At 42.3% G+C, this 26,122-nt stretch overlaps 1 protein-coding gene across 5 annotated transcripts in view; it reads right to left on the bottom strand.

Annotated features, from left to right (window-relative positions):
• Window positions 1–5,026: 5,026 nt before the first annotated feature.
• The window catches only part of qkia (QKI, KH domain containing, RNA binding a), a 153,483-nt gene continuing 132,387 nt past the window's right edge, over window positions 5,027–26,122 (bottom strand). The window contains exons 5-8 of one of the 5 annotated variants that reach the window (XM_033988888.2): window positions 18,649–18,736; window positions 16,290–16,721; window positions 11,084–11,158; window positions 5,027–8,021 (exon numbers count right to left, since the gene is read on the bottom strand). In XM_033988888.2, coding sequence (XP_033844779.1) covers window positions 8,005–8,021; window positions 11,084–11,158; window positions 16,290–16,721; window positions 18,649–18,736 — 612 coding nt within the window. In that variant the 3' untranslated portion in view covers window positions 5,027–8,004. Of the gene's footprint in view, window positions 8,022–11,078; window positions 11,159–16,289; window positions 16,722–18,648; window positions 18,737–26,122 lie in introns of those variants that run through there. The other 4 variants (XM_033988889.2, XM_055231064.1, XM_033988890.2 and 1 more) reach the window with 4 other exon arrangements.

The following is a 26,122-nucleotide window of genomic DNA, read 5'->3' as shown; positions in this document are numbered from 1 at the left end:
TTTGTGTAGACTTGTGTAGCAATCTTTTTTTTTTTGTAGTTGTTTTATTTGTATTTTTTTATTTTTAGTTATTTTATTTGTATTTTTTATTTGCTCAAACTTTCCAGCTGATTTCAAACAAATAAAAAAGTCCTGTTAAAAACGTAGCGGATCAGAAAGTACAGATACCTGCTCTCGAATGTAGTGAAGTAAAAGTAAAAAGTATCCATTTAAGTGCAGTACTTTACTACTTTGACTTCATTATGTTCCACCACTGAACAGTTTGGAGAATTATTAGTCCTGTTTTTTTTAAATGTGTGACTAAATTCCAAAGAAACAAGGGACAAAAATCAAAGTAACTGCTGGACCTAGTATCAAAAATGTCCCACACTACTGCTTTAATTGTGTGTGTATTGTGCGTCGACTGTACACTGCGTTCATGAAGCATTCTGGTTCTTGACAAAAAGGCTTTCAGCGATTCAAAGGGACTGGAAAATTGGCACTTGAACGCAGCAAATATACCATCGCGCGGCCTAAAAACAACACTTCGTATGCGCCGCGTCTGAGCGACTCGACGTCTCGCCATCACGTAAAAAAAAAGCTCTCGACGGCTAATGCGCGAATCTCAACTCATTACCGACGTGAAAGGGTAAGTTTGTTGTCTCGGTTGGTATTGGTTGACAAAAATAATGTGTTGCTAATCCTCGGTTTCTCTTGGCAGAAGGAAAGGTGGAAACAGACACCTCCAGATCTCGCAAAAAACGTTCATGTGAGGAGAACGAAACGAGGAGAACGCTCGCTTTAAGTGGCGACTAGCTTCTGTGGTACCGGTTGTTGTTTGAATGTTATTGGTGATTCTCCATTTTTAAAGTTCGTTAGGCCTACATTGTTCTACTAAGGAACCGAAGTGTAGCTCGTCGAGACTAGCGGTTATGGGGCGAATTTGCAGTTGACCACAAGTATCGTAGCAACCAAAGAGCCAATCCGGAGCGAGGCTGTTGAAGGTAACGCCCCTTCCCGACCGCGACGCTGGTTTAGCAGGGAGTGGGCGCTTAGCAACAACGCTGTCAATCAAACCTCAGGGGAAAGACAGAGCCTCATTTGTCTGTTACTAATGTTCAGATCTCGATTTATGGACTAAACGGTGAAATAAAAATAGCGAGATCATGTAGAGTGAGAGAAGGGTGACAGTTTTTCAATAGAAACTGAACTGGAGTCAGAGTCGATGGAGCCCGAAGACGCTCACTTCCTGCTTGGGACGTGGCGGCTGGCCGGTTAGCTGTGTCCGTTTATATATACAGTCTATGAACAGAACAAGGCACAAAACATTTACCATTTACCTCTCAGAGCGGGATCGCCTCTGCACCGATCTGACCTGTAAAACGGCCTACGGTGGAGTCGGCTGCTTCTCTCTCCACGGAGATAGATAAGTCCAGTGTCATAGCGTGGAACATTCGGGCCAACGCAACGTCCATGGAGAAAAGTGGAGACAACGCTCTGCCAGGAAAGTTACGTAGTGCACCTTTAAATGTGATCCCAGTATAGACGTCATGTGCAGTACTTCACTTTCACTTTCACTTTCAAATACACAGGATAAAAACAGTTGTAGCAGTCGTGAGGGCGTGTAAAAGTGCCATGTGTTTTCAGAGTGGTGAGCTAACGCAGGGCTGGTGCTAAAGTGTGACGACCCCAAAGCAAATAGTTACAAAAAATATATAAAATAATAAAAGTATGTACATAAATGACCTGTTTTCGTTATACTTGCACGTGGAATAGCTGAGTTAGCGATAAAAGAAGTGTTTCATCATGTGTTCACCAGTGACCTAGATTTGAAGCTAATTTTGTGAATGCAACTCAATGGACGCTCCCTCTTGTTAAAGGTCCTATATTAAACAAAACTGACTCATGTGAGCGTCTGGACATGTTCTACTGCTGTCACCTCATCAAAAACAGCCCTGGAGTTGTGTTTTGTTTCATTCACAAATGTTTGAGTGACCCTGGATTATTAGACTGTCTGCTCCAAATGTCCCGTGATGTCGCTCAGAGGTAGATATAAGGTTAACAGTTATTTTAGCCTCAATCGAACTGCGTTATTTACTCTAGTTCAGTGGTTCTTAACCTGGGTTCGATCAAAACCTAGTTGTTCGGTGAGTCAGTCCCAGGGGTTCGGCGGAAGTCAAGACACACACCCGACTCATATGATTCGCGGTGAAAATAAAAAATACAAATAAATAAATAAATACAATAAGTTCATTGTTGAAATACATAAGGTTAAAAATTTAAGTAATTTCAGTGTGGTAGAATTAAAAAAGGTCATGTCTTTGTAAAAAGGTTTAAATGTAATGTGTTGTGAGTTCATGCATTTTATTGGTTTTATTCTTTGAAAACAGTGATGTTAATGCATGGTTCATTTTGTGCACCAGTAAAACACACATATGTCTTGAAAAAAAAAAAAAAAATTCAATAAAGAAGGTGAACGTGCGTATGAAACCGGTGGGGTTCAGTTCCTAAGGTGAAGAACCACTGCTCTAGAATAATATTAAACTGTTACTTTTACGTTGTTTTTCAGTTAGGCTAAAACTGAAGATGTAAAGTCAAAGTTTGGCAAATCCAGGGCTGAAGTGATGAAGTAAAATGATTCTAGTGAAGGTGTGTGGAGTTTAAAATCACAGTGGAGCACTTCCTGTTATTACCACTTAATGACATCACAAGACGGAGCAGAGCGTTTCCAGTTTGAGAAAGAAGACGGGCAACAGTGAAACAGAACACAAACGTTCCCTGTGTGGAAGTGTGCGAGAAGAGTCGAGTCACAGTTGGACGTGATTTGACGAATGAAGCAAGAAACGATATTTGCACCGACCGCAGCTGGTTCCAGAAGTACATTTCCCATTTATTATTATTATTATTATTACTATTTTTATTATTTTATGTTCATTTTTTTTAATAAAATGTAAGACTTGCTCAGGGCTAATGGACACAAGACCTGCAATTTTATTTAACATTCTGTAACTTCATAAATCACATACATTTTTATTTTTTATTTTTTTCCATGTGCTTAACCATAAACCTCTTGGTCTTTTCAACAGGTCCAAACAATAATAAAACACCTTTTTACTTTTCAGTCTTGTTCAAAATTGTAGTAATGTAGAAAGTAGATACTTGCTCTCAAATGTAGTAAAGTAAAAGTAAAACGTGCCCACATCACTTCAGTAAAATGTGCATGTACGTGTACTTTACTCCAGTTGAGTACTTTACTACTTTGACTTTGTTGCGTTCCACCACTGGACAGTTTTGAGTATTTTTAGAGCTTTTTTTTAGATGCATGATTAGATTCAAAATAAACAAGGGACAAAAATCAAATTAGCGATTGAACCTAGCATCTAAAATGTCACGCTAACGTTTTTATTGTGTGTGTTTGACGTTAGCATAGTCGCCATTTTATTTTTATTTTTCTGCACTTGACCAAAAGGTTTTCAAGCGATTCAAAGGAGACTGAAAATTGTGACATCAATGTAGCAAATTATTTTTTTTACGTTTTAAATGTGTTTTTCGGTCTTAAAACAACCACGTTATGGACATTAATTACCACATGGCGCGTTCGTCATTTTAAAACCCTTAATATCTGAATGTTTCGGAAAGTCTGTGGGAAAAAATGAATGGGGAAAATTACTTCCAGAACCAGAGCGGACGTTAAATTTGACTCGACTCTTGAGCGCCACTGGAAATAATTGAGATTTAGAGCGATTTTTCTGTTTTTCCACTTCGGCTATATTTTCAAATTGATGTGCAGATGTTGAAGCACTGGTGTCTAAGAGAATATTTAAAACTTAACTTCTAAATAATAATATAACTCCTCACATGGTTATCTAAACACAGTGTTTATCATAGGGCCAAGAACACCACCTTGAGGGCCACAAAATAACATTGTACAATACAGTTAATGTGCGAACGGGCCCCTGGTTACTCTATATTGAAAAAGTTGGACCCTGAAGTCACAAAGAGATGATGGCCTGATGTAACGCATAGGGTTAGCGGGTTTTAAAATCTAGTGCAGAAAAGAAAATTTGGTAACACTTTATAACTACTCCACTTATCGTCCCTATAGAGATGTTTGTTCTCTGCATTTGACCCATGTTTCAATCCCCTTTTGAGATTTTGAGCTTGGAGGATGAGACTTATTGTGGTTGCTAAGTCTGAATCACTGTTTACTACATTGTTTTAGTTTTTTTTTTTTAAGTTTTATTAAAGGTTGTGTATTTTTCTCTCACGTTAAAATGTTGTTACCTCCTCAAAAAACACACCTGGAGTCGTTTCATTTCATTCACGTTTGAGTAACTCTTTATTATTATTAGTCCATCTACGTCTCCAAAGCTCAAAACACTGTGTCCCAACTTGCGTCATGAAGCAGAAGTTTTCAAGTTAACGGCTACATGAGAATAAATTGGCAATTCCTGGACTGAAATTATCCAAAATATTCGAGTCAAGGCATACGGACCACTTCCTGTATTACCAATTGATGACATCACAAGGTGGAACAGTGTTTTCTGTTTGCGAGAAGTCCCAGCACAACTCCGAGTATGTTTTTGATGCGGAAACGACATAATAACAGATCAGAAAATAGCGTAATATGGGCTCTTTAAGGCTAACTAAGGTGCAGTCGTTATAAAGTGTAACCGGAAAGTAGTTGTAGATATTATTCTATCCAAGTGATTAGGTTGCAGTTGTAACTCCATTTGGTGTTAAACGTGAACGGCTTTAAACGTGGGTGTGCTTCATGCGTCAGTACTGATTAGTATCCGGGCTACAGGAGGTCCGGTCCACCGACAGTTGAGCTCTGGAGCGGAGGGCAGGAGCAGTAGAGTCAGACAGCTTTTTTTTTTCCTCTGCAGCAGTGAGAGATGCGTGAGCGTGCACGTTCCAGTTAACAGTGACCAAGTGTGTGCACGTGTGGAGCGGCCAGACACCAGTTTAATCAGGTTAGTCCCGGGAACAGGCCCAGGAGCACAGTCATGAAACGGTTAAAAAACACGAGACAAACACCAGCGAGTTAGTAAAATTCTTACTAAGAATGTTTTATTAAAATAAATGCCAAGAGGTTAATAAGAAAAAAAAAATAACAGCATACACCATGAAAACTAAATGCAAGCATGTAAAAATATTTATGACAAGGAAACTAATAAAGTCGCTATAATGAGTTAAACAAGCTGGGCCAGAAAAAAACGAAATTTAACAGGGAAAGGCAACACTCCCCAAGAGACAGATCAGATGGAGGAGAGGGGAGAGAGAGGGCAGAAAAAAGGAGCAGTGGATTTATTTAAAAAAAGCACTCCGAAACATGATTAATACACATATAAAATGAGATTAGAAAAATACATTATAAACCTGTAACAATGGCTGTTAATTACATTATCATACATGTAGTAGGCAGGCCAGTGAGACGATAGAGATCACCTGTCCCCTGATGGACCTATCCAGACACAGCACAGGGAATCGCTCTAATACTGGGAGACGCGTACGGCCGTCTCTCGCTTAATATTGCATTTCAATTTTAAGATAACACTGAAGAAACAAAGTCATTGACCTTTTGGGTGTAACAGCGTGATGAAAGAGCAATGAGAGAAAACAGACTGCCAAGGCGACAACATCCGGAGCTACCAATTTCTCTGTCCAATATCAGGGGCCGTGTTTCAATAACTGGAAAGCAGCCGTGTGTGAAGCGGGGCCCGGAGCGTTTGTTTTGGGCAGCCGGCGCCTCCCTGTGGGGCGGCGGAGTTCGGAGCAGGGGCGGGCGCGCACACAAGAGGCGGGGCTTTTCAGATATTGAAACCGAGCGCTCAATCTCTCCATCTCTCTGCTCGTCTCAACACCTTTTGGCAGATTTGGGTTATTGGCAGTTCCATTTGTTCTTGGAAGTCAGTCACAGTCACCAACGAATCAGGACAATATTTCATGATTGTTCAAATAAAAGTAACAAATAAAATCCTGCCCACACAGCAGAGTAAAGGGCCGTCGAGGAAAAACTAACTCAGTTTAGGAAGACAAAACCATGGCACATATTTAGCTGGTCATAAAGACTGCTATTCGTTTGCATAGAGTAACTGCGGTAACACCCCGGGTGTGCTGGGAGTACCCCAGAGGGAGTACCCCGCACACACTCTAGCCTCTCATGGCGGAGGGAGCGGGGGTCACTGAACACAACTGGAATAGTCAGGAAACAAAACCACTGGAGATAAGGCACTTTGTTTATCCTCATGGAGCTCTCTGAGCAACTGTCTCGTCCAATCACGTTCCAGACTTTTGGTCTTACCATCCAATCATATTCAAAGTAACAGCACTAACTCCACCCACTTTTTTACCGTTCATTTACTCCTAAACTGCTTTCATTTTTTATTGGGTTTTTTATCTTTTTGTAACTTCAAGTTAAGTATCAAAAGCTAAAATTGGCAAAAATAGATTGATTTCTTTTCTCCAGCACCCTGTAAAATTAACTCTTTTGATCTCTTCTGTATTCGTATATGCAGTGACAGTTATCTACATTTGTATATATTTATAGATATTTATAATATATATAATACGTATGTATAAAGCAATTTTGAACAGGCAGGCATGGCTTTCACATCCTAGTTTTTCTTGAGAGAGTTCAACACAAAGTGGGCTCAGGAGCTCTGGTCTCAGGGGTGACACATTGTGGATGCGCACTTTTAGAAGGACTCTCAAATCATCGTCACTAAAAAGGGGTCAAATCAAGGAACAACACGAGGGTCAAAACAAAAGGGGAAATTGGCCAAAGTTTGGGACGTGGACTCTAATCTAGGACAGAGTAGAGTGACCGGTGTAGTGAGTGTTCTTTAGTGTTCTCTGCCTGCCTCACTGGGCACACAGTTTAATGCATCTCCATCACAAAGTGTCGTCTGTTTAGGCGGCGGAAGGCAGGCACCACAAACTCACTCCAACTCACCACCGCTGCATATCAGATATATACTCAGGAAAACCCTTTGGCTAAATACGCACACATAATACTTTGTTGTTTTTTTTTTGTCTTTTTGTTCACAGCTCGGCTTAGCTAACTCATAGAGATATATTGTAAATACATCAGGCACTGTAATGTGGGTGTAGTGCGGGTGGGGGCAGTAGCGACTCCCCAGACCGCAGCACACTCGACTTTCAATGTAGAAGAAGAGGGACCCTTGCACCCTAGCTTAGCCTAGCCCCTCCCGCTGCTCGTAGCGTAACATTAGCCTGCTTTAGATTGCTGAGAAAACCCCCTGGTGTTGGCCAGTCACAATGAAAGCACAAGCTAATTAGTCAAATATGGATAACAGAAAACAACCGAAGAGAAAAAATGACAGGAGAAATAAAATACAACACACGAAAATCATAAAAAGCTCCATTTGCAATCAGTACAGCCATGCTCATTTTTGTTCAAACAGAAAGCCGTTTGGAGAGGCACACCCAGAATGTGTCAGCTCAACATTACATCTTTGTGAATTATGACAGAAATTAATAAATGTGAGTGTTCTCGTTCCTTCTGTTTCTTTTTCTCTGCGATATTGGGTGGGGGGGTGGTGGGGGGTCGGGTCGGGGTGGCGGGGGGTGGGACAACTACTTTTTTTTTGGAGGTGGAGAACCCAAAAATGGCGTCCGAATTCAGATATAAAAAAGTGGAAAGGGGGAGTGGGCGTATTATTGCTATATAATTCAGTGCAGATTCGCGAGCAAAAAAAAAAAAAGACAAACTAAAATATCCACCCAGTTATGATTCATGAAGAAAAAGAAAGAGAAAGAATGGGAATTGAACTCAACAAACAGAGGGAAAAACGATGGAGGACACAACTGCCGGGACGGTTGTGTTGGCGGTGGAGGAGGTCGAAGGTCGTGGCTCTAAACGGGTTAGGTGCCTCTCTCTCTGTCACTTGCGGTTTCCGAGAGGCGTTAGCAAAAAGGCAATTACCAGTTAACTGATCAGCAGGCAGGCTGGGGCGGCTCGTCATTGGGTGAAGAGTTCAGAGGTCAGAAGGTCATGTGTTAGTTGCCGGTGGCGGCTAGGTGGTTAGGAACAAAAACAAAACAAAAAAAACAGAAAACAAAGATAGAAAGGATATTAGTGTCAGCAGAAGAGACTGGAATGACATCATTTTAACAATAAAATGAATGCAATCTCTTTATGAAGCCCACTGCCTCTGCCTGAGTGAGATGGCCCCGCTAATGTGGCTATAAGCTCCGCCCCCGCTAAGGTGACTAAGCCCCGCCCCTGCCCAGGTGAGCCCCGCCCCTCCTCCGATGGGTGGTTTAAAGTGCACATGGCCCCCATACCAAAAAACAGAAGCAAGGAGCAGCGAGACAAACAAACTAGTGTTTTAGTGTGGCAGACCACGTGAGATTAGTCGTCTCTAGGTTACACTGAGGCTAGTGCGGTGTGCAGAAATAACAGAATCGCTCTTTTCCGATTCTCTTCGCTCTTTATTTTGCAGTAGATCTTTATAGAATATAAATATACACAAGAACCATAAATACATTTGATAGAAAATGCTCAAATAGAAAATGACAGTACCTTATGTACAACTGAAATAGTCAAAATGTGTTTTAGCTTTTCTTTTTTTTTCTTCAGTATTTGCGATACACTGGATGCAAGCTACCTCTGCTCTATGTCTGTGCGTGTCTACTGTCTACCAAAGGAAAATCAAATCTAGATAAATGAAACCATGTCAGCAGCAGCGTAGCTACGTCTGAGGCCCTCCCAGCTCTTTCAGGCACGTTTCTATAGCGACCAGCAGGATGGAAAAACGCAAAAAAAACGTTACTGTTATTAATCGTTAACCGTTTACCGTCGAGGGGCATTTTAAGCTTAAGGCAATTTTATTAAAGGGCATATTTTTATAAGGCAAAAGTCTTCGTCATTCTCAACATCTGAAACAGTAAAACTACAAATGTAATGACAAAAACTGTACAACGAGGAGTGAATGGGAAGAATTTTGATTTTACTTGAGTTGATATCTGCTTGTTAATAGTTGTCACACTATTATCAAGCAGTGAGATCGAGTGTGAGGTGATTCGAATAAGGAAGTTTATATTTAACCATGATTTTTTTTGTTTTTTAAAGGTCCTATATTACACAAAATGGACTCTCATGAGCCTTTAGCCATGGTATCATGTTGTTACCTCCTCAAAAACAGACCTGGAGTTGTGTTTTGTTTCATTCACACATGTTTGAGTAACACTTTATCATTAGTCTGTCTACATCTGCAACGCTCAAAATGCTCTGTTCCACCTTGTGATGTCATGAAGTGGTAGTTTTCAAAGTTAACAGCTACTTTTTTTAATCTTTTGTTCAGTAGCGATTAGCAATTTCACTGCTAAAATCATCCAAATGATTCTAGTGAAGGTGTATGAAGTTTTAAAACACAGTGGAGCACTTCCTGTATTACCACATGATGACATCACAAGGTGGAACCGATTGTTTTCTGTTTGAGAGAAGAACTCCTAAAATACGCTGGGATTGTGTGTTAAACATGTGAATGAAACAAAACACAACTCCAGGTCTGTTTTCAATGAGGAAACAACATTATAACAGATTAAAAAACAGTGTAATCTGGACGCTTTAACACTTCAAACAGTGGATAACCATCTTACGACACAGAACAATGTGATTTTTGAACCACCATTTTCGACACAAACTCTAAATCTAGCTAAAGAAACGCTGTACCAACCCGCTCTCGACGCCGCTGTAAAAACGTGCCTCACAGAATGAGCTGGGAAGATGAATCAGGAATGGACCAGGAGAGGAATGTCTTTACCCTCCCTCCCCTCTCTTTCTCACACACACACACACACACACACACACACACAAAACACACACGCGCACACAAAACACACACGGCCTGCCTGAGCTCGGATACATCGTAAACCTAAACATGCGCCCCGGTTTACACGGTGGGGCGCGGGGTATGGCAAGTACACAGAAAAGTGAAGTAAAGTGAAATACATACTAGATTCCCAACTAAGGCATCGAGGCATATACGTGTAGGCATTAGGACAGTGTAGACATGCGGGACGCCCTACATGTCTGGCATTTCGTCCGGGGGGTGGGGCTTAACGTTCTACTGTAACCATGGCAACCCGCTGTTTTGTTTCTGTTCACTTTTGCTGCCAATTGTAGCACTTTTATTCCGACTTCCTGCTGGAGCATTAGAATATCGGCCTGATTATACTGAACACTGATAATCAACAAATTCTTGTGCTAAGCTATAGGCTATTAGGTATAACACTTTTTTTTTAATTTATTTATTTTTATGCCTGAACCACTTTTTTTTTTATCTTTTATGGCTTATAATGCTTATTAAATTTGTATTATCAACTCAATTTGAATCAGCAACTCCACTTTTATCCAATTTTAGAGAACACAAAACTTAAAATGAATAAATACAGGTGTTAGTCAAGGTTATAGTAGCTTAATTTCTGTTTTGAATCTGGCAACCCAAATCTCACAAAATGGAAATCATAAAAAAAATAATAATAAATAATTATTATTATTATTAATAATAATAATAATAATAATAATAATAATAATAATAATAATAATAATAATACTAATGATAATAATAATAATAATAATAATAATAATAATAATACTAATGATAATAATAATAATAATCCTGTGAGTCTCATTCTGTTCTGTTATAATTTGATGTGCTGGTTGTCAAGACGATTATCCAAACTTCATATTCATTGTTTCTGCATTTTTATCAACTCATATAATAACTTTTTGCATTTAAAAATAACTCACCATAGCATCACCATTTCTCTTTGATTTGAACAAGTCTTCCTTCCATCAGTGACACAATCATGTTTATAAAAATATACACTCAAAATCTTACGTACTGCTTCTTTAACTGTATTTAACGGATCACTAAAATATAACTAATATATTTGAATATTAACACAACGCTGCGATTACATCTGGTGTTTCTCGTCTTTGGAAATATCACACCGGCAGCCGTTCGTTAGCTTCCGATCGCCATGGAACGCTAAGCCCCGCCCCGTCCGAAATGCCGAACATTTAAGGCGTCCCGTAGAGATGCAGGAGTGTAGTGGAGACTAAACTAACCTCTGTCTGTAGTCACAATCCTTTGGTAAGGATGGACCCGTGTGTCATGTCGCCGCACTTTAGTGGCCATTGCACCTACAGATTGTGACAGGTCCACAGGGTTAGCAACCATTCACTTTAGGAGGGAAGAACAGTCAGCGTACAGTAGAGACATTCACAGTTTAACAGGAACTCAAAGCTTAGCGAGTACAATGCACAACTGAATACACATTATAGTACATATACACACGGCACAGGTTTTTACGTAAAAATGCAGTAGAAAAAAATACATCTTTTTTGGAGGTTCAGGGATTGGCTAAAACTACAAACATGTTCTGTGAGTTATTGTGTTTTCATCAGCGTGGACTTTGGTGTAGTTGCGAATAACAGTTTCGGTTGGAATTTATTTTTTACAGCCAAATTTCACAATGAATTCACTCACTTGGATGAGTTCATAATTCAAAAAATGATTAACCATGTAGTAGTTTTCCAAAAATTAGCAAAATTATTGATTCAATTTGATTCGCAAGTATGGTTGATGCAATATCCATATCACAAGAAAAGAAAAAAAATCACAGGTAAAGCTGAGGTTTGGCAAAAATGTTTGGAAATACTTTTTTTTTTTTTAATCAAAATTTTAGCTACAATTTTGATTTTATGTCCAAAATTTACTTGACAAAAAATTACAGACTTGCCAAATTTTGCATCTTTTTTGGTCAAATTTTCTAACAAATTAAATTTTACTCATGCGCCCAATCCTGCAGCCCAATCATGTGCCACATTAATCTTAAATCAACCACTTTTTTGCAAACTTTGGAAGCAAATCGGCAAAAATAAACAGCATCACGCACTTCTAGTATGAGTAAATACATAGAACAGAATGCAGACAGTATAAGAATATGTGTGTACTTGTAGCCAAGCCCTCAAATGCATAACTTAAGTTTAAGATTCCACAGTGCTCAGGTTGTAAAGGGCCAGGTAAAGGCTGGAGGCTGGAGGCTGGTCTGTCTGGAGAAGGCTGCCCAGGCATAGTGGCTCTGGAGGGGGGTGGGGTGGAGGAGAACGCCGCCCCGGGACACTGGGTCACTCCCTGTGTTTACACGCACAGACCACTCCTGTCCCAGTCTGCAGCGGGTCAAACAGCAGAACAGGAGCAAACGGTGGGGTTAAGAGGCATTTGGGTGTGTCTAGTAATTTAGCATTAGCCGTTTTTATTAGCGATTTTAGCTACGTGGTTTTAGTGCTATCATATATATATAAAACCACACTTTTGGCCGACGAACATAAGGGTCATCGCTGCTGATCTAAAACAAATGAGTAAACGTCCAAACATGTCTAATATTTCCCTGGCAGTTTCTTACCTCGTGCAGTTGAATGCCTCTCCGAGTTTGCTCCTCGTGTGATCAGGCTGCATTCACTACGCTTATATTCAAACTGGATAGCTGGCTTTGTCCAGTTTAAACTGACATCGGGACATTTTAAAAGCTCAGTCCAATTTATATTAAGTGCAAAATGGGAGAGGCATTCAACTACAGTGGGTAAGAAACACCCAGTGAAATATTAGACATGTGTTTGGGCATTTTCCCTCTTGTTTTAGATGAGAAGCGATGATAATCTACAGTCCTTCCATCATGGAGTACAAGCATGTGGTGTTTCATTTTTCACTTTTGATCCTCCATGTTAAAGTGAAAGTAAAAAGTACCAGCGCTTCAGTGTTTTTATTTTGCTCGCGTGAGATGTCACTTATCCATTTCTGCCAAAAGTGGGGCTAAGTCTATGATAGCAAATTAAACTTTATAGCTGTAACTGCCTTTAAAACGGCTAACGTTAACTTACTAGACGCTCTTGAACGCCTCTTACCCCCCGTTCGCACCTATTCACCTTTGACCCTCTGTAGACTGGGATAAGAGTGATCTGGCAGTTTTTTTTGGGGGGCAAAGACGACTTGAATTTGGTTGTTTTTAGCTCGCTCAGAGTTCTCCGTGCACGTAAACACAGTGGTTCTGGGGGTGGACGGGGGTGTGTAGGAGAACGCTGCCCTTTCACGGTGGCTCTGGATTGGGTCGGTCTGGAGAAGGATGCCCCGGCTCACCGGCTCTAGTCTGGAGGGGGGTGAAGGGAAACGTGTGTCTTTATTTGCAGAAGGGAGTTGGTCCGATAGCGTTGTGATGGTAATTGAATCGCGCCTGACGCCACCTGGCCCCGGCCTCTTTCATTTTCCCCTCCGCCGGCTCTATCTACTCTCTGCCCGTCATCTCCACACTACATTTGTCACCGCTCATCTGCTGCTGCTCTGCCTCCCGCGGGCTGCTGCAAAAAGTCCATTTCTAGAGGAGTTAAAATCACTTAGATTCAGAATAATGATCTTAATATCAGTCGTTAATATTGATTTCATATATGGGCCTAGATTGTTTTACTCGATTGAATACAGGGCTGGGTTATTGATTGAACTCATCTTACTCATTTTTGGTTTTTAATAATCTGCATTGTGAAAAATCAGTTTACTTCAGACTTAACAAAAAAAATATTGAAACAAATACTCGCATAGCAGTACCATTGGATAAATATGATTTGAATAAAATGTAATAAGCTCACCCCATTTCAAAGAGCAGCCCTCACTTTTTAGTTTAAAATCTTTAAAAAAAAAGATAAAAGATTTAATTTTTTGGCCTATTCACCCAGCCCTAATTCAATGCATTATTTCATATTCAAGACAGATGATTTTATAATGGGGCAAGAACGTTTTACTAGCCCCAATGGAGCAAAAGCAATTGGCCAAACTATATTTTTGTCAGTCAAACGCCTTGAAACTAGTGAAATATTCAACATCACATAAGCGATCAAATGTACCCTCGTCAGAACTGCTCTAATCCCGACTCATTCAAATCATCGTCACGTGTGGGTGGTACTAATTTAAAGTAAAAATGCACTTGAGCACTTTTCAGGCTATACTTATACTTGAGAAATATATTGTACAGTGTAAGTCTACAAGTGACAAAAGCTTTATGTTGACGATATGAGTAGATTTGAACATTTACGTTTCTTCCTCACTTAAGACGAGCAGAGAAACGTCTTTTAAACTTCATCTTTTACTACAGATCAGACCTGAACGACTGAGGACACAGACATTTGTTTTATCTTGTGCTGTTCCTTCAGATTTGATTTCGTTTTTTAAAATTTTGTGGTCTATCCTTTTGAAAACACCACATTTTGGGCATTAATTAATATGTCGTGTCAATCAGATGTTGCGTCAAAGTTACTCTTGCAATTTCTCATAGTTAAGCAGTAGAAATACTTTGTCTCGGAGCACTACTTTGTACTTCTACTTGAGTAATACGTTTAAAAAATGATGTTTTCGCTTAAGTACAATTTTAACTACAGTACCCACCTCTGTTCATTTTAACCCCCGCTATAAATGTACTTTTTGCAGTTTAACTCCCCCTCGACAAAGATTACTAAAATGTTCGTTTGTTTCCCGGCATTCCCGAATCCAAAAATACTACTTTATTTCCGAGGTTTCGAGGCAGGCTTCGCACAGGATCTGATGGAAGATCTGATGGAGGAGCAGAGCGGAGAGGAGAGAGCGTAAGGAGGTCCGTGTAGCTCCCGGGGGCGGTCGATAGAGTGAGTAAATAAAGGCACTAAGCTGGTGTAACCCGTGTTAGCAGAATGAGCGCTCCTGCCTGCTCCTCCGCTCTCTCCCGTGGACTCAGAAACAGTGCGCTTACATGGCACCGGAGAGCTACACTATGTAAGCCTGACAGTCCTGACAGGCCAAGTACATCTCTGTCTGAACACAGTGCATGTCAGGTTATGCCGACCGAAAAGTACACGATGCTAGCTAGGGGCTGCACTCTGGATCAAAGGCTACGGAGCGAATACATTAAACTTTAAAGGTCCTACATTACATAAAATTGCCTCTTGCGAGCTTTTAAAATGTCGTTATCTCCTCAAAAACATATCCGGAGTCGTGTTTTGTTTCATTCGCACACGTTTTGAGTCACCCTGAATCATTGGCGTGTCTGAATCTCCAAAGGGATGTAACGATACGCAAATCTCGCGGTACAATATTGTCATGATATTTGGTAAAGGTACGACATTTATTGCGATATCTTTTTTTTAGCCGCTTATCCCTAACGGAGACGAGCAATTAACTTATCTTCTTGCAGACGAGCAGGTTTAAAGCTATACTACGGAACACTCCATGGAGATAAGGACTCTATGGACCCTCGTTCAGAAACGTTACAAAAGGGAATCTAAAAAAAAAACTTACTACAGATAAAGAGGCAAGAATTAAAGGCTAACAGTGATTCAGAAACTAGATTGCGTGCCTTGATCTAAAAGCTTCTGCTAATAGTTTTGTTTTGTAGGAGGTCAGTAGCTCTGTGTGCTTTTAACGCAGTGCTGCCTCTGCTCCACCGGGGGCTCTGTGGAGAATCTGTGATGAGCGCTTCGGCCTCTGTACATACATATGCGGCTCATTCCTCTCTTCAATCGTCTAAAGCTTCTCTGTTACGCACAATGACACAAGGCTCCGCTCACTGTCCTAACACCAGGGAACACCAGGTCCGCCCCATTGAGGTTTAAAGGGGCGACGCAGAGACGCAGCAGGGCAAAAGGGAGGATAGTAATGGACATGCCCACTGGGAGCGGAGGGGGGGGGGGGGGGGCTGCCTGCAGAGACGAACTCAGTGCTGATCTGAACAGCACAAATCCTGCGGGATGCACTGGCAGACTGCGGACGCCTCAGGCCACAGCATGAAAGGGCTCGGCAGGCTACACGGCGAGCTGCCTGCTTAAGACCAACCAAGTCCTCCTATATGATCCTTACAGAGCATCGGCATTGGAAACCTGAGACACGACCCGGGGCTACGAGGCCATTCACACCGCGGGGAAAGGCTGGAGCTTATGTACGAGCAGTAAAGGGTTAGACTGACTGTCAGGGCACTGGCCTCATACAATTACAGGCATAGGGAAATGACGGCAGTGTTCTACACAAGTCTAAATAAACCTGCACATTTGCTCTAGAGCAGAAAAAGAGAGTGGCATCATGGCTTTACTGAAGATCACATGGTCATGTTTGGTCTGCTGAGCGAGCCCTGCTTTAGTTGGAGTAAATGCGCACAGGGCCTTAGGTTTAAGCCTAGCCTCCATGCTGCGTCTGTCCTGTCCTTAAAGTCCAGCCTCCTGCAGTCCGCCTGTCTTCAGGTGGATACCACATATTTACCTTTGAGTAAGTCCTGACTGTGGCTGAGCGAGGCAGCGTCCAGCACCCCGGCCGGGTAGAAGAGACCGGCCTCCTGAGCCTGCTGGCTAAAGCTGGCAGTACCTGCGGCGCCCACGCTCCCCCAGGCTCTCTTACCTAGAACCCCCGTGTGCTCGATGGGGTACTCCAGCAGGGAGGTGGGTGCCAGGGCGTACGGGTACTCGTAGGGGCTGGTGTAGATGAGCCCGCCGTCCGGTGTGGGGGGCACCAGCGTGGGCGCGCCGTTGGGCAGCATGGCGGCCACTTGGGGCCGGATGAGATTCATGATGGGAGCCCCGGCGGGCGTGGGGGGCCGCAGAGACGGGGGAGGCAACACTTGACCTGTAGGGGCCGCTATGAGCCGAGGGCCCTGAGCGGCCGCGGCCGCCGCTGCAAGAGAGAACGCAAGGGTGGCTGCCATAAGCAAGAAGTGAAGAACAGGAGGAAGAGAGGCAGAGGAGAGGAGCGTGGATGGAATCACAGAGAGCAGAGGGGAGAGGAGAGAGAGGGGACAGGCCACAAGGAACATTAGTACATGCAATGATCATGGTGGTGAACCACAAAGCCACAATCTGTCGCAAAAATAAATCAACATAGCAAACCAAAATAAAGTCATCCCCACACCAAAGCACAATGCTGCTGCTGCCTTCCCGATGAGAGCACAGCGTCACCATGGCAGCACATCCAGGCGGAGCAGGGGCCGGGGGGCGGGCTGAGGGCTGCAGAGAATCCCGTCTAAAGCCTCGATCTCTGGGCCGGTGCCCTGCAGCGCACAGCCTGTCCACCCCGGATCACACACTCTGCACTCACACAACAGGCAACTACACACAAAAACTACACACAGACGACACATTCACCACGCTGCCCCCGCTGTCCGCTCAGGGAATAATCATCACCAGTGGCATTAAAGTTAGACGTGTTCAGTTAATTTTAGCAACCATTTGATTAGGCCTAAATCAGGAGCCGGCTGTGGGCTCTGATCAGAATTATCGAGACCCAGATGACAAACATTGTGCATATAAAATCACAGTTATTGAACAAGCGCTACATGTCCGTGAACTACCATGCAGAGCAGAGCAGTGGAGTGGAGTGTGCCATTGTGCTAAAGCCAGGGCAGAGCAGGTGGATGGAGGGATGAAGGGAGGATGAAGGGATGAAGGGAGGACAGAAATATGATCCTACAAACATGGGGTGATATATCTGATAACAGGATTAGATAGTTATAATGCATGGTAGTGTCATTAAGTCAAATGGAGACAAAACAATGGTAGAAGAATTGGGTACAATGTTGTATTAATAGCAGAAAACAGGGCTTGGCAGTAGCACTGACCTAATGAGTTCAGATTTGACTACTTGTTAATATCTTTTTTATTATAAACTTATATATATATACACACATTACTGTCAAGCCCTAGCGCAAAATGGTTTATATTTTCTTTTTGTCAAGAGCATGGGCAACAGAAATGAATTAACTTTGTCAAATTAAATAATTATTCAATACATATTTAAACACTTTTTTTTTTTTAACTTTTTTTAATGGAATTATGGCCAACAAACACATTATACACTACCAGTCAAAAGTTTGGACCTTTTCATGACAGGTTACACTGTAGATTCTCACTGAAAGCCTCAAAAATTATCAATGACACATGTGGAATGTAGTAAACAAAAAATAAACTCAAAATAACTCCAAAGCAAAGAGGCTGTTTTTAAAAATCTAAAATCTGAAACAAGTTTGATCACTGCTTTGCATGTTTGGGATTCCTTGACCCTGACAAAGGACAGTTATGTTATTTCACCTTTTTTTTTTACTTCATAATTCCATGTATCTTCATATATTTGGTGTCTTCCATATGTAACTAAAATGTAGAAAGTAGTTCAACATAAATCCACATAAAACGGTTCTGTTCAGCTGTGCATACGACTGAAAGGTTCTTATTCTGCACTCTTCTGTCTTAATGCTAATTTTACGATGATTATTTGTGATTATTTATGTTCTGATTTGTGTGATTTTAATGTCTTTCTTATTCTGTAAAGCACTTAATTACCTTGTGTACTTAAACTTGCCTTGCCTCTAAACTTTTGACTGGTAAAGTTAAATTGAGTAAAATTCATTATCCTTTTTACCATTTAAATTTTGCGAACAAAAAAACAAACAATTTGTACAAAACATTCTGTTGTGGTAAAAATAGAATGTAACTGCACGGTTCATTCTTTTTCCATTGCCCTTTTAACAGCACAACAAACATGTTTTAATGTGATGTTTTTAGTCCTATTAGTTTATGCAGCTCTATAAAAATAAGTTCTAGAAACAAACCGACTTGAGTTAAGCGTCACTTACGTGTTTTGATGTTGTTGTCTCTATACGTCCCGTTTAAGATCGCCAGTTCCATCAGCTGCATCTTCTTCAGGTTGTCCTCTCCCTCAGCCTGCAAAAAGAAGGAAAGAAAGACTTAAAGCGCTGACTTCAAACCATGAATAAGTCACATATAGTCCATTCTACTGATGTGATATGGCACCATGGCACAGAAACAACTGTCTGGGAGAGTGTCATGAAGCCGTTTGCTTATAGTCTTCCAATCTCTGCCAGCTATTTGCTTTGTTGTCACTCTTGAAAATGCACCATGTCAGAGAATGAAGTGTCGATAATAAAACTAGGTATTTATTTGAGCACATATCGACACTACAAAAGTCACACTCGCTGGACAGAAGTGAACCTTTCCTGAATAGCTTTAGAACGATCTAGAGCTGTATCAGAACAAGTATAAGCCACATAGACTAGTATACACCCATGGACCACTATCGCCCCCTGTAATACAAATTAATAGTTAGAGGGTCTAGTTCTGGGCCCCTAAGACCCTGAGGCCCCAGACGACAGACCCCTTTGTCCCCCCAATGACTCCCCTGTGGATAAGTAGTTTTTTTCTGCACATTCAGGTGATATAATGGTGATTATCTGTGTTGGCGATTATCACGATTATATAAAATGTCCCGCAAACGATTGTTGTCAACCCTTTTTATCACGATAAACGAAATTATTGTTTATCGTCCAATAAGAGTGGAACCTACCTGGACGACTGAGGGATGGAAATAAAGACAGTACTACAATTTAAAGTTGAAAATCACATTCTATTGTCTAAAGAAAGAGTTTTTATATCGTCATTGTTGTATCGGAATCGAGTCAATTCCTTAGTATTGAAATTGAGTTTGAAATTTTAGTATCGTGACAACACTACTTAGTAACAATGCGCGTAGATTATTAGATTACATTTTACCCTACAATCCATAACATAAAGAGCGCGCATTCAAATCAGGTACCGGCCCTTTAAGAGAAACAGACCTACACCAAATAAGCGTTCACTCTTTACCCGCCTCAACCTGAGCTTAAGTGCCATCGTCACGCCGCGGCCCGGGCACGCCGACACAGTCGTTAACTGACGGAATGCATATTCATAATCCATATCGCGTCATAATTACTGTCGTTTCCTCTGCTCCCGTGTGCGCAATCAAATCGTCCCTCCCCGCCCGGGCCAATGCCACTCCTGCCAATTAATGTTTGGATAAATAAATACAAAAGCAGCGGCGCCGTCATTACCGCCAAATTAGGGGACTCGAATTATGCATGGAAAGCAATTAACATGGCACCCCAACTCCCCTCTTCCTTTTCCTCACCCCTCCTCCCGTCACCGTCTGCCCCGAGACGAGAGAACGCTCAAAATGCCATGACAACACCGGGGTGGCTGCAATTGGCTGACATGCTGTTCACGACTGAGCCTCGTGAGAGTTAGCGTTAGCGTTCGGATCAACAGGTCAAGTAACGGCTCAATCTGAAGGGCCTATTTTATGAACCATGTTATAATGTTGTTTCCTCATCACAAACAGACCTGGAGTGGAGCTTTACACATATTTAACACACAAACCCTGCATATTTAGGCTGATTTCTTCTCCTAAACAGAAAACGCTCTGTTCCACCTTGTGATGTCATGTGTGATGTCATGTGGTAATACAGGAAGTGCTTCACCGTGTTTTTTTTTCCATTTCATTTTGATAATTTCAGCCCTGGAACTGCCAATCTCAACTCAACAAAAGGCAAAAGGTAGATGTTAAACTTGGACGCTACCACTTCATGACATCACAAGTTGGAACAGAGCATTTTAAGCTTTGGAGATGTAAACAGACTAATAATAAAAGGATTACAGAAACACGTGTAAATGAAACAAAACGCAACTCTGGGCGTGTTTTTGAGGAGGTAACAATATTATAACACGACTAAAAGCTCACAATAGTCGGTTTTGCGTAATATGGGACATTTAAAGTCGATGGAGAAGGGTGGAATAACAAATATAGGTGTTGCTGGTGAGAAGTGTCTTGCCCAAGGACCTTCAAATCCGAGGACAAACACCACCAATTGAGCTACTACCGCTGTGCATCGCTACAACTATATACTAATGATGCATTTCCTGGAGGACGATATGCCACCTGCACGTCTCCATGGTGATGACTCGATGAATTGTGATCGTAGAGATAAAACTTTTTTTTTTTAATATCTACTCACCACTTTCCGACGCATACTTTCCCACTGTACCAATAACTACTTTTCTACACGTTTTCTACCTTATTTGTAAAGCTACCGTCACAGAGCGGATCGCCTGAAAGCACATCGGCCAATGATCAGAGAAAAGACCACATCACATGGAGAGGAAGGAGGACAGGGAGGACAGGGGGAACAAGGGAGGGCTCAGAGATAAGCCTCCCCCAGAGACTGCAGCTCACCGCAACCGCCGAGGGAGAGAGGAGGGTCAGACTGGAGCGTGGACACTCGTACACTTCAATATAATGTAGAGTAGGGCTCGGAGAAGGACGGTAAACAGAAACGACAATATGAATGACGATAAAAATGATTCAAATGCTGTAGATATTTGTGTCACTCTACATACTACACAATGATGTCTCCATTGGATGTAACTGGGAATATAACGTCTTCAAACATGTTCCTGAAATGTAAGACTGGGAACACCAAACTTGATATATGGTTTATAAATACCAAGATACATGCAAATTATATTCTGCTCTTAGTTGTGATGACGTTTACGGCTTCCACTGGACACTGCAGTTTTCTAACGCGGACGTCAGCAGATTTGTTTCTTTTAAGTCGTTTTTGGTCAATATTGCGATTTAAACTATACAATTTATCGTAGCTCAGTAGCTCAGTTAGTAGAGTCAACATAAACGTCATTTGTTTGGAGGTCGGATACACTGACCCACAGGTTGGTGTGTGTGATTCCCACTCCCACAGATGAATGCTGTCGCTCTGTCCTTGGGAAAGACACTTAACCCACCTCGCCCCTAGTGTTAGGGTACACTGGTGTGTGAATGGGTGAGTGGTTCCTTGTTGTAAAGTGCTTTGAGGGCCTTGAAGGTTTGAAAAGCGCTGTATGAAAATGCAACCATATAGATTATAAATACAGAGGCAGGATACACGTTTCATTTCTCTACACAAGCAACAAAAGGTACAAAATACATAAAAAAAATATACAAAAAATACTTTATATCATTACGGTATTACCAAATTTAGAGAGCAATAGATTGATATTTCAATATATAATAAATAAAAAAAACAAATTTGCTCATATGTATTAAATGATAAATGAGAACAAATGAACAAAGCTTGATTTAATTTTATAAGTTCTAAAAAAAAAAAAGAAAAAAAAAAAGAAAAAGGGAATTGAAAACGCACGTATAATTTCCCATAACTGAAGCACTGATCTGCAGACATGTTCTCGTCTGGTGGCACATTTGAGGTGCTGCTAACTCATTTGTAAACACTGTGAAGAGCTCAATGTTACTGAGGATTCAACAACACACTGTGCCGTCTCCACTGGACAAGAATATGTACAGAAAACAAGCAGCGTCAGACCAACTGCGGCCGCACTCAGCAGGAAAGCAGTTTAAAGATGCACTGTGGAACTTTTCTGGTTAAGGTTTGCCGCCTGCATAACTCCAAAACCTAAATTGGCTGAAATGTTCCACAGTATGGCATTAAAGTTAACTTGCATTTGCTCAATTTGCTATTATTGTTCAAAGATATCTGGAAAAAACATGCTTTCTTACTGCGAGTGGGCTAGCCTCTCCACAGATCTGACCTGTAACTTGGCCTGGTAACGTCACCTGCTAGGTAAATGCTAGGTAAATGCGGTGAATATGTGTGACTGTGGAACATTCTAGGCAAAGAGATGATATCCCTGTGGAGGCAAGCAAGAAATACTCAACTGGTGATGGTTTATGGGCGTTAAGGCTGCATAAGAAAGTCCAGAGTTTTACATATGACGTAACAATCCTGGTTCATTTTTGAGGCTCAGAGAAGACGACTTTGGATTAATGGGTGGATGAAACAAGTGTGAATGAAACAAACTACAACTTCAGGTGTTTTTGATGAGGGGACAACAGTATACTATGGTTAAAAGTAAAAAAAAAAAGCCAATTTTGACTCTTTCACCAAATGCAAATGTACCAGAACAAATACATGTGGATACAAAATACCTTAACATTTCGATTAACACTATCATTAGCATACGAATAACGCTACTGAAGTGATCATTTTGCCATTTTCCATGTAGCTCAGTTTAAATACTTTTAAACAGATTGACGATTCAACCGTCCCAGCATACGTGCGCACTACAGAAGACCCTAGTGGAGGTTAAGAGCTGTCAGATCCACTCAGCCTCACCCCTCCACCCCGCCACTCACTCAAACCCCCCCGCACCACCCATCCATCGATACCCCCCACCCACCCCTGCATCTTTACCCCGGGTCAAACTCACATGTGGGGCAGCGGCTTGGGCCTCGTCATTGATCACAACTAATTGGCCTCGGAGTTAACTGTGTAAACACATTGTAAACAGGCGAGTGCACCACACGCTAACGCCGCGCTGTTAGCATCCAGTCACTTCTTCAGCTCATTTACATCACAAATGAGGCGGGCCCGACCTCTGCTGCCCCCTGTGATACACTCGGATAATGAAGAGCTTGGTTCGGATGTGCTTTGTTGAATGGGGAGGAGTTACTGCCGTTGTAGCACTCGGTTAATTTACTAGAGAAACTTTAATTCTAATTCTCTTTTTTGTTTGTTTTTATGTTTCTGTCCAATGCTCCGCCCACACGCCCACGTCACCCATGCTCCCACGCGACAATTCTCCATAAATATACAAAAGAACGATACAAAACAATACGCTACAACTTCACAAACCTGATCCGATGTGCAGTAGTTTCATTAGCGGGATGTACACTTATTTAAGATTTGAATACATTGTTTTTGTTTGGCGAATAGAGCATTTTCAAAGCAATACCACCCCACAGAAGTGTAAAAATGTAAAACCCATCTAATGTTAATGTTTTGTCTACCAGATTTGAACAGCAACTCTCACATAATCGGCTGCAATTATTTAAGAAAGACCAAATAAATCCTGTGTTCAAATGGTGCACTGTGGCCTGAGTCTTGAAAACCAAGGCTTACTTTGTTTTCATACCTGAGAGTATAGCATAGTACAGTAGACACGGGACTATAAACCGGGATGAGGGGCCCTTTTTACTCTCACACACCTGGGATACTGTCCTGAAGAAGCCAGACTGCAGATGGCGCTGTCGTCCTGCCTCCACTGGTAGGAAGACACTGCCAAAAATCGGTTTAAATCAGCTGATCAAAATAATAACATGACCAGTGTGAGGAAGAGCACTAGTGAGGAGTCCAAACACACAAAACCTTGGTCTGGATAAAGAATCCATTAAAATGAATCAACAGAAGACCAGATGAACCTCACTGGACTTGAAAAATCTTGTGAGAAAAATCAGAACTAAGTATTTTCAGATTTTTGACCCCCGTCCTCTACTTGAGTTATATCTTTTGCTCTTCTCTCTGCCCGTCTCCGGTTACCGCAGTGAAAGTGTGTCAGTTGGTTTTGGACGTGAGCCAAGACGAGCTGCTCGACAAAACTGCAGCAGAGGGCAGACAGAACACGCTAATCGCTCCACCCGGCCTCCTGCACCCGTTCACGGGGGGCAGGAGGCCGGGTGGAGCGAGAGGGAGGAGGGAGGAGAAGAGCAGGTAGGAGGAGAGTGGAAAGAGAGGAGAGGTAGAGAGAGTACACAATGTAGAGACAGCAGAGGTAGAGGACAGGGGAGGTAGAACAGAGAGAGAAGAGAGACAGGAGAGGGAGAGGAGAGAGGAGGAGAGGTAGAATGGAGAGAGACAGGAGAGGGCAGAGGAGGGAGGAGAAGAGCAGGTAGGAGGAGAGTGGAAAGAGAGGAGAGGTAGAGAGAGTACACAAAGTAGAGACAGCAGAGGTAGAGGACAGGGGAGGTAGAACAGAGAGAGAAGAGAGACAGGAGAGGGAGAGATGAGAGGAGGAGAGGTAGAGATGAGAGGAGGAGAGGTAGAATGGAGAGAGACCAGAGAGAGGAGAGGTAGAGATGAGAGGAGGAGAGGTAGAATGGAGAGGGACAGGAGAGGCAGAGGAGAAAGAGGAGGAAGCGGGGAGAGAGTAGATGAGGCAGAAAGGAAAGGAGAGAAGAGGAGAGGGAGAGAAAGAGGAGGGAGGAGAGGAAAAGGAGAGAATACATCTTCCTGCCACTCAGAGCAGGTAAACGGCCTAGAATACAGCTAAATGTAGAGGTGAAACGCGAGGCTCCAGGCCAGAGAGCGGCACAGCCTCTTAGAGCCAAAAGGGCGAAGGACGGGGCACGAGATGGGACAAGATTCTGTTCAAAGTTCACATTTTAAGCACATCCAGAAGAATTGGCAAAATGACTGAAATATGAACATGTTTGTACAGATCTAAACTACGGGGCTGGTGTTTTTTGTGCAGAATAAGACGGGAGATTTTGGTGTTTGTGGAGGAAACGATGGCACTTCCAAAATTGCAGGCTTTGCAAAATGACAAGCTCAACTTTTGTATATTTTCAGTTGAAATATTTGCTTCAGAGTGTTCTGCTGACAGATTTGGACATAAAATTCTAGACTAACGGAAGCCAAATGTTGTCATGACGATGGCAGGGGTGAAAGGACATGTGCTAATGTGAGGAGGCCCGGTGCATGCTGGGATATGAGCGGAGAGAGAGAGAGAGGCGTTTGTGTGCAGTCTGATGATGGATGTCCCAGAACCCGGAGGTTAAACGGCCGCAAGGGAGAGAGAGAAAATGAGGGAGAGAGGAGAGAGAGATCGGAAAGAGCGGGGAAGATGGAGAGCGAGAGGAGAAAGGAGAGAAGAGAGAGGGGGGGCGGAGAACAAGGGATGAAAGCTGGAGAGAGAGGAAAGAGAGGGGAAGAGAGAGGAAAGAGAGGGAGGAAGGAGGAAGAGAGAACAGGACAGATGGAGGTGAGGATGGAGAGAGGAGAGGAGATGAGGAGGAAGAGGGTAGGAGGGGGAAAGAGAGAGGAGAGAGACCTCTGCCCTGGAGAGAGCGATAGAGTTTGATAGAGATGGGGAAGATAGAGAGCGAGAGGAGAAAGGAGAGGAGAAAGAGGTGGGTGGAGAACAAGGTATGAAAGCGGGAGAGAGGGGAAAGAGAGAGGGGGGAGAAGGGAAGCAGGAGGAAGAGCGAACAGGAGAGATTGAAGTGAGAATGGAGAGAGAGCATGAGGAGGACAAGGGCAGGAGGTAGAGAGGAGAGGAGGAAAGAGAGAGGAGAGAAACCTCTGCCCTGGAGACAGAGAGAGTTATATAGAGAGTGGGAGATGGAGAGATAGATAGATGGATAGAGTGATAGAGATAAAGAGAGAAAAATGAACAGAGATGGAGAAAGAGACAGCTAGAGAGAGA

The sequence above is a fragment of the Periophthalmus magnuspinnatus genome, chromosome 22, assembly GCF_009829125.3.
Source record: "Periophthalmus magnuspinnatus isolate fPerMag1 chromosome 22, fPerMag1.2.pri, whole genome shotgun sequence".
Lineage (NCBI taxonomy): Eukaryota > Metazoa > Chordata > Actinopteri > Gobiiformes > Gobiidae > Periophthalmus > Periophthalmus magnuspinnatus.
The sequence above is the reverse complement of the archived record's forward strand: the minus strand, read 5'-3'. Positions and strand labels throughout refer to the sequence as shown.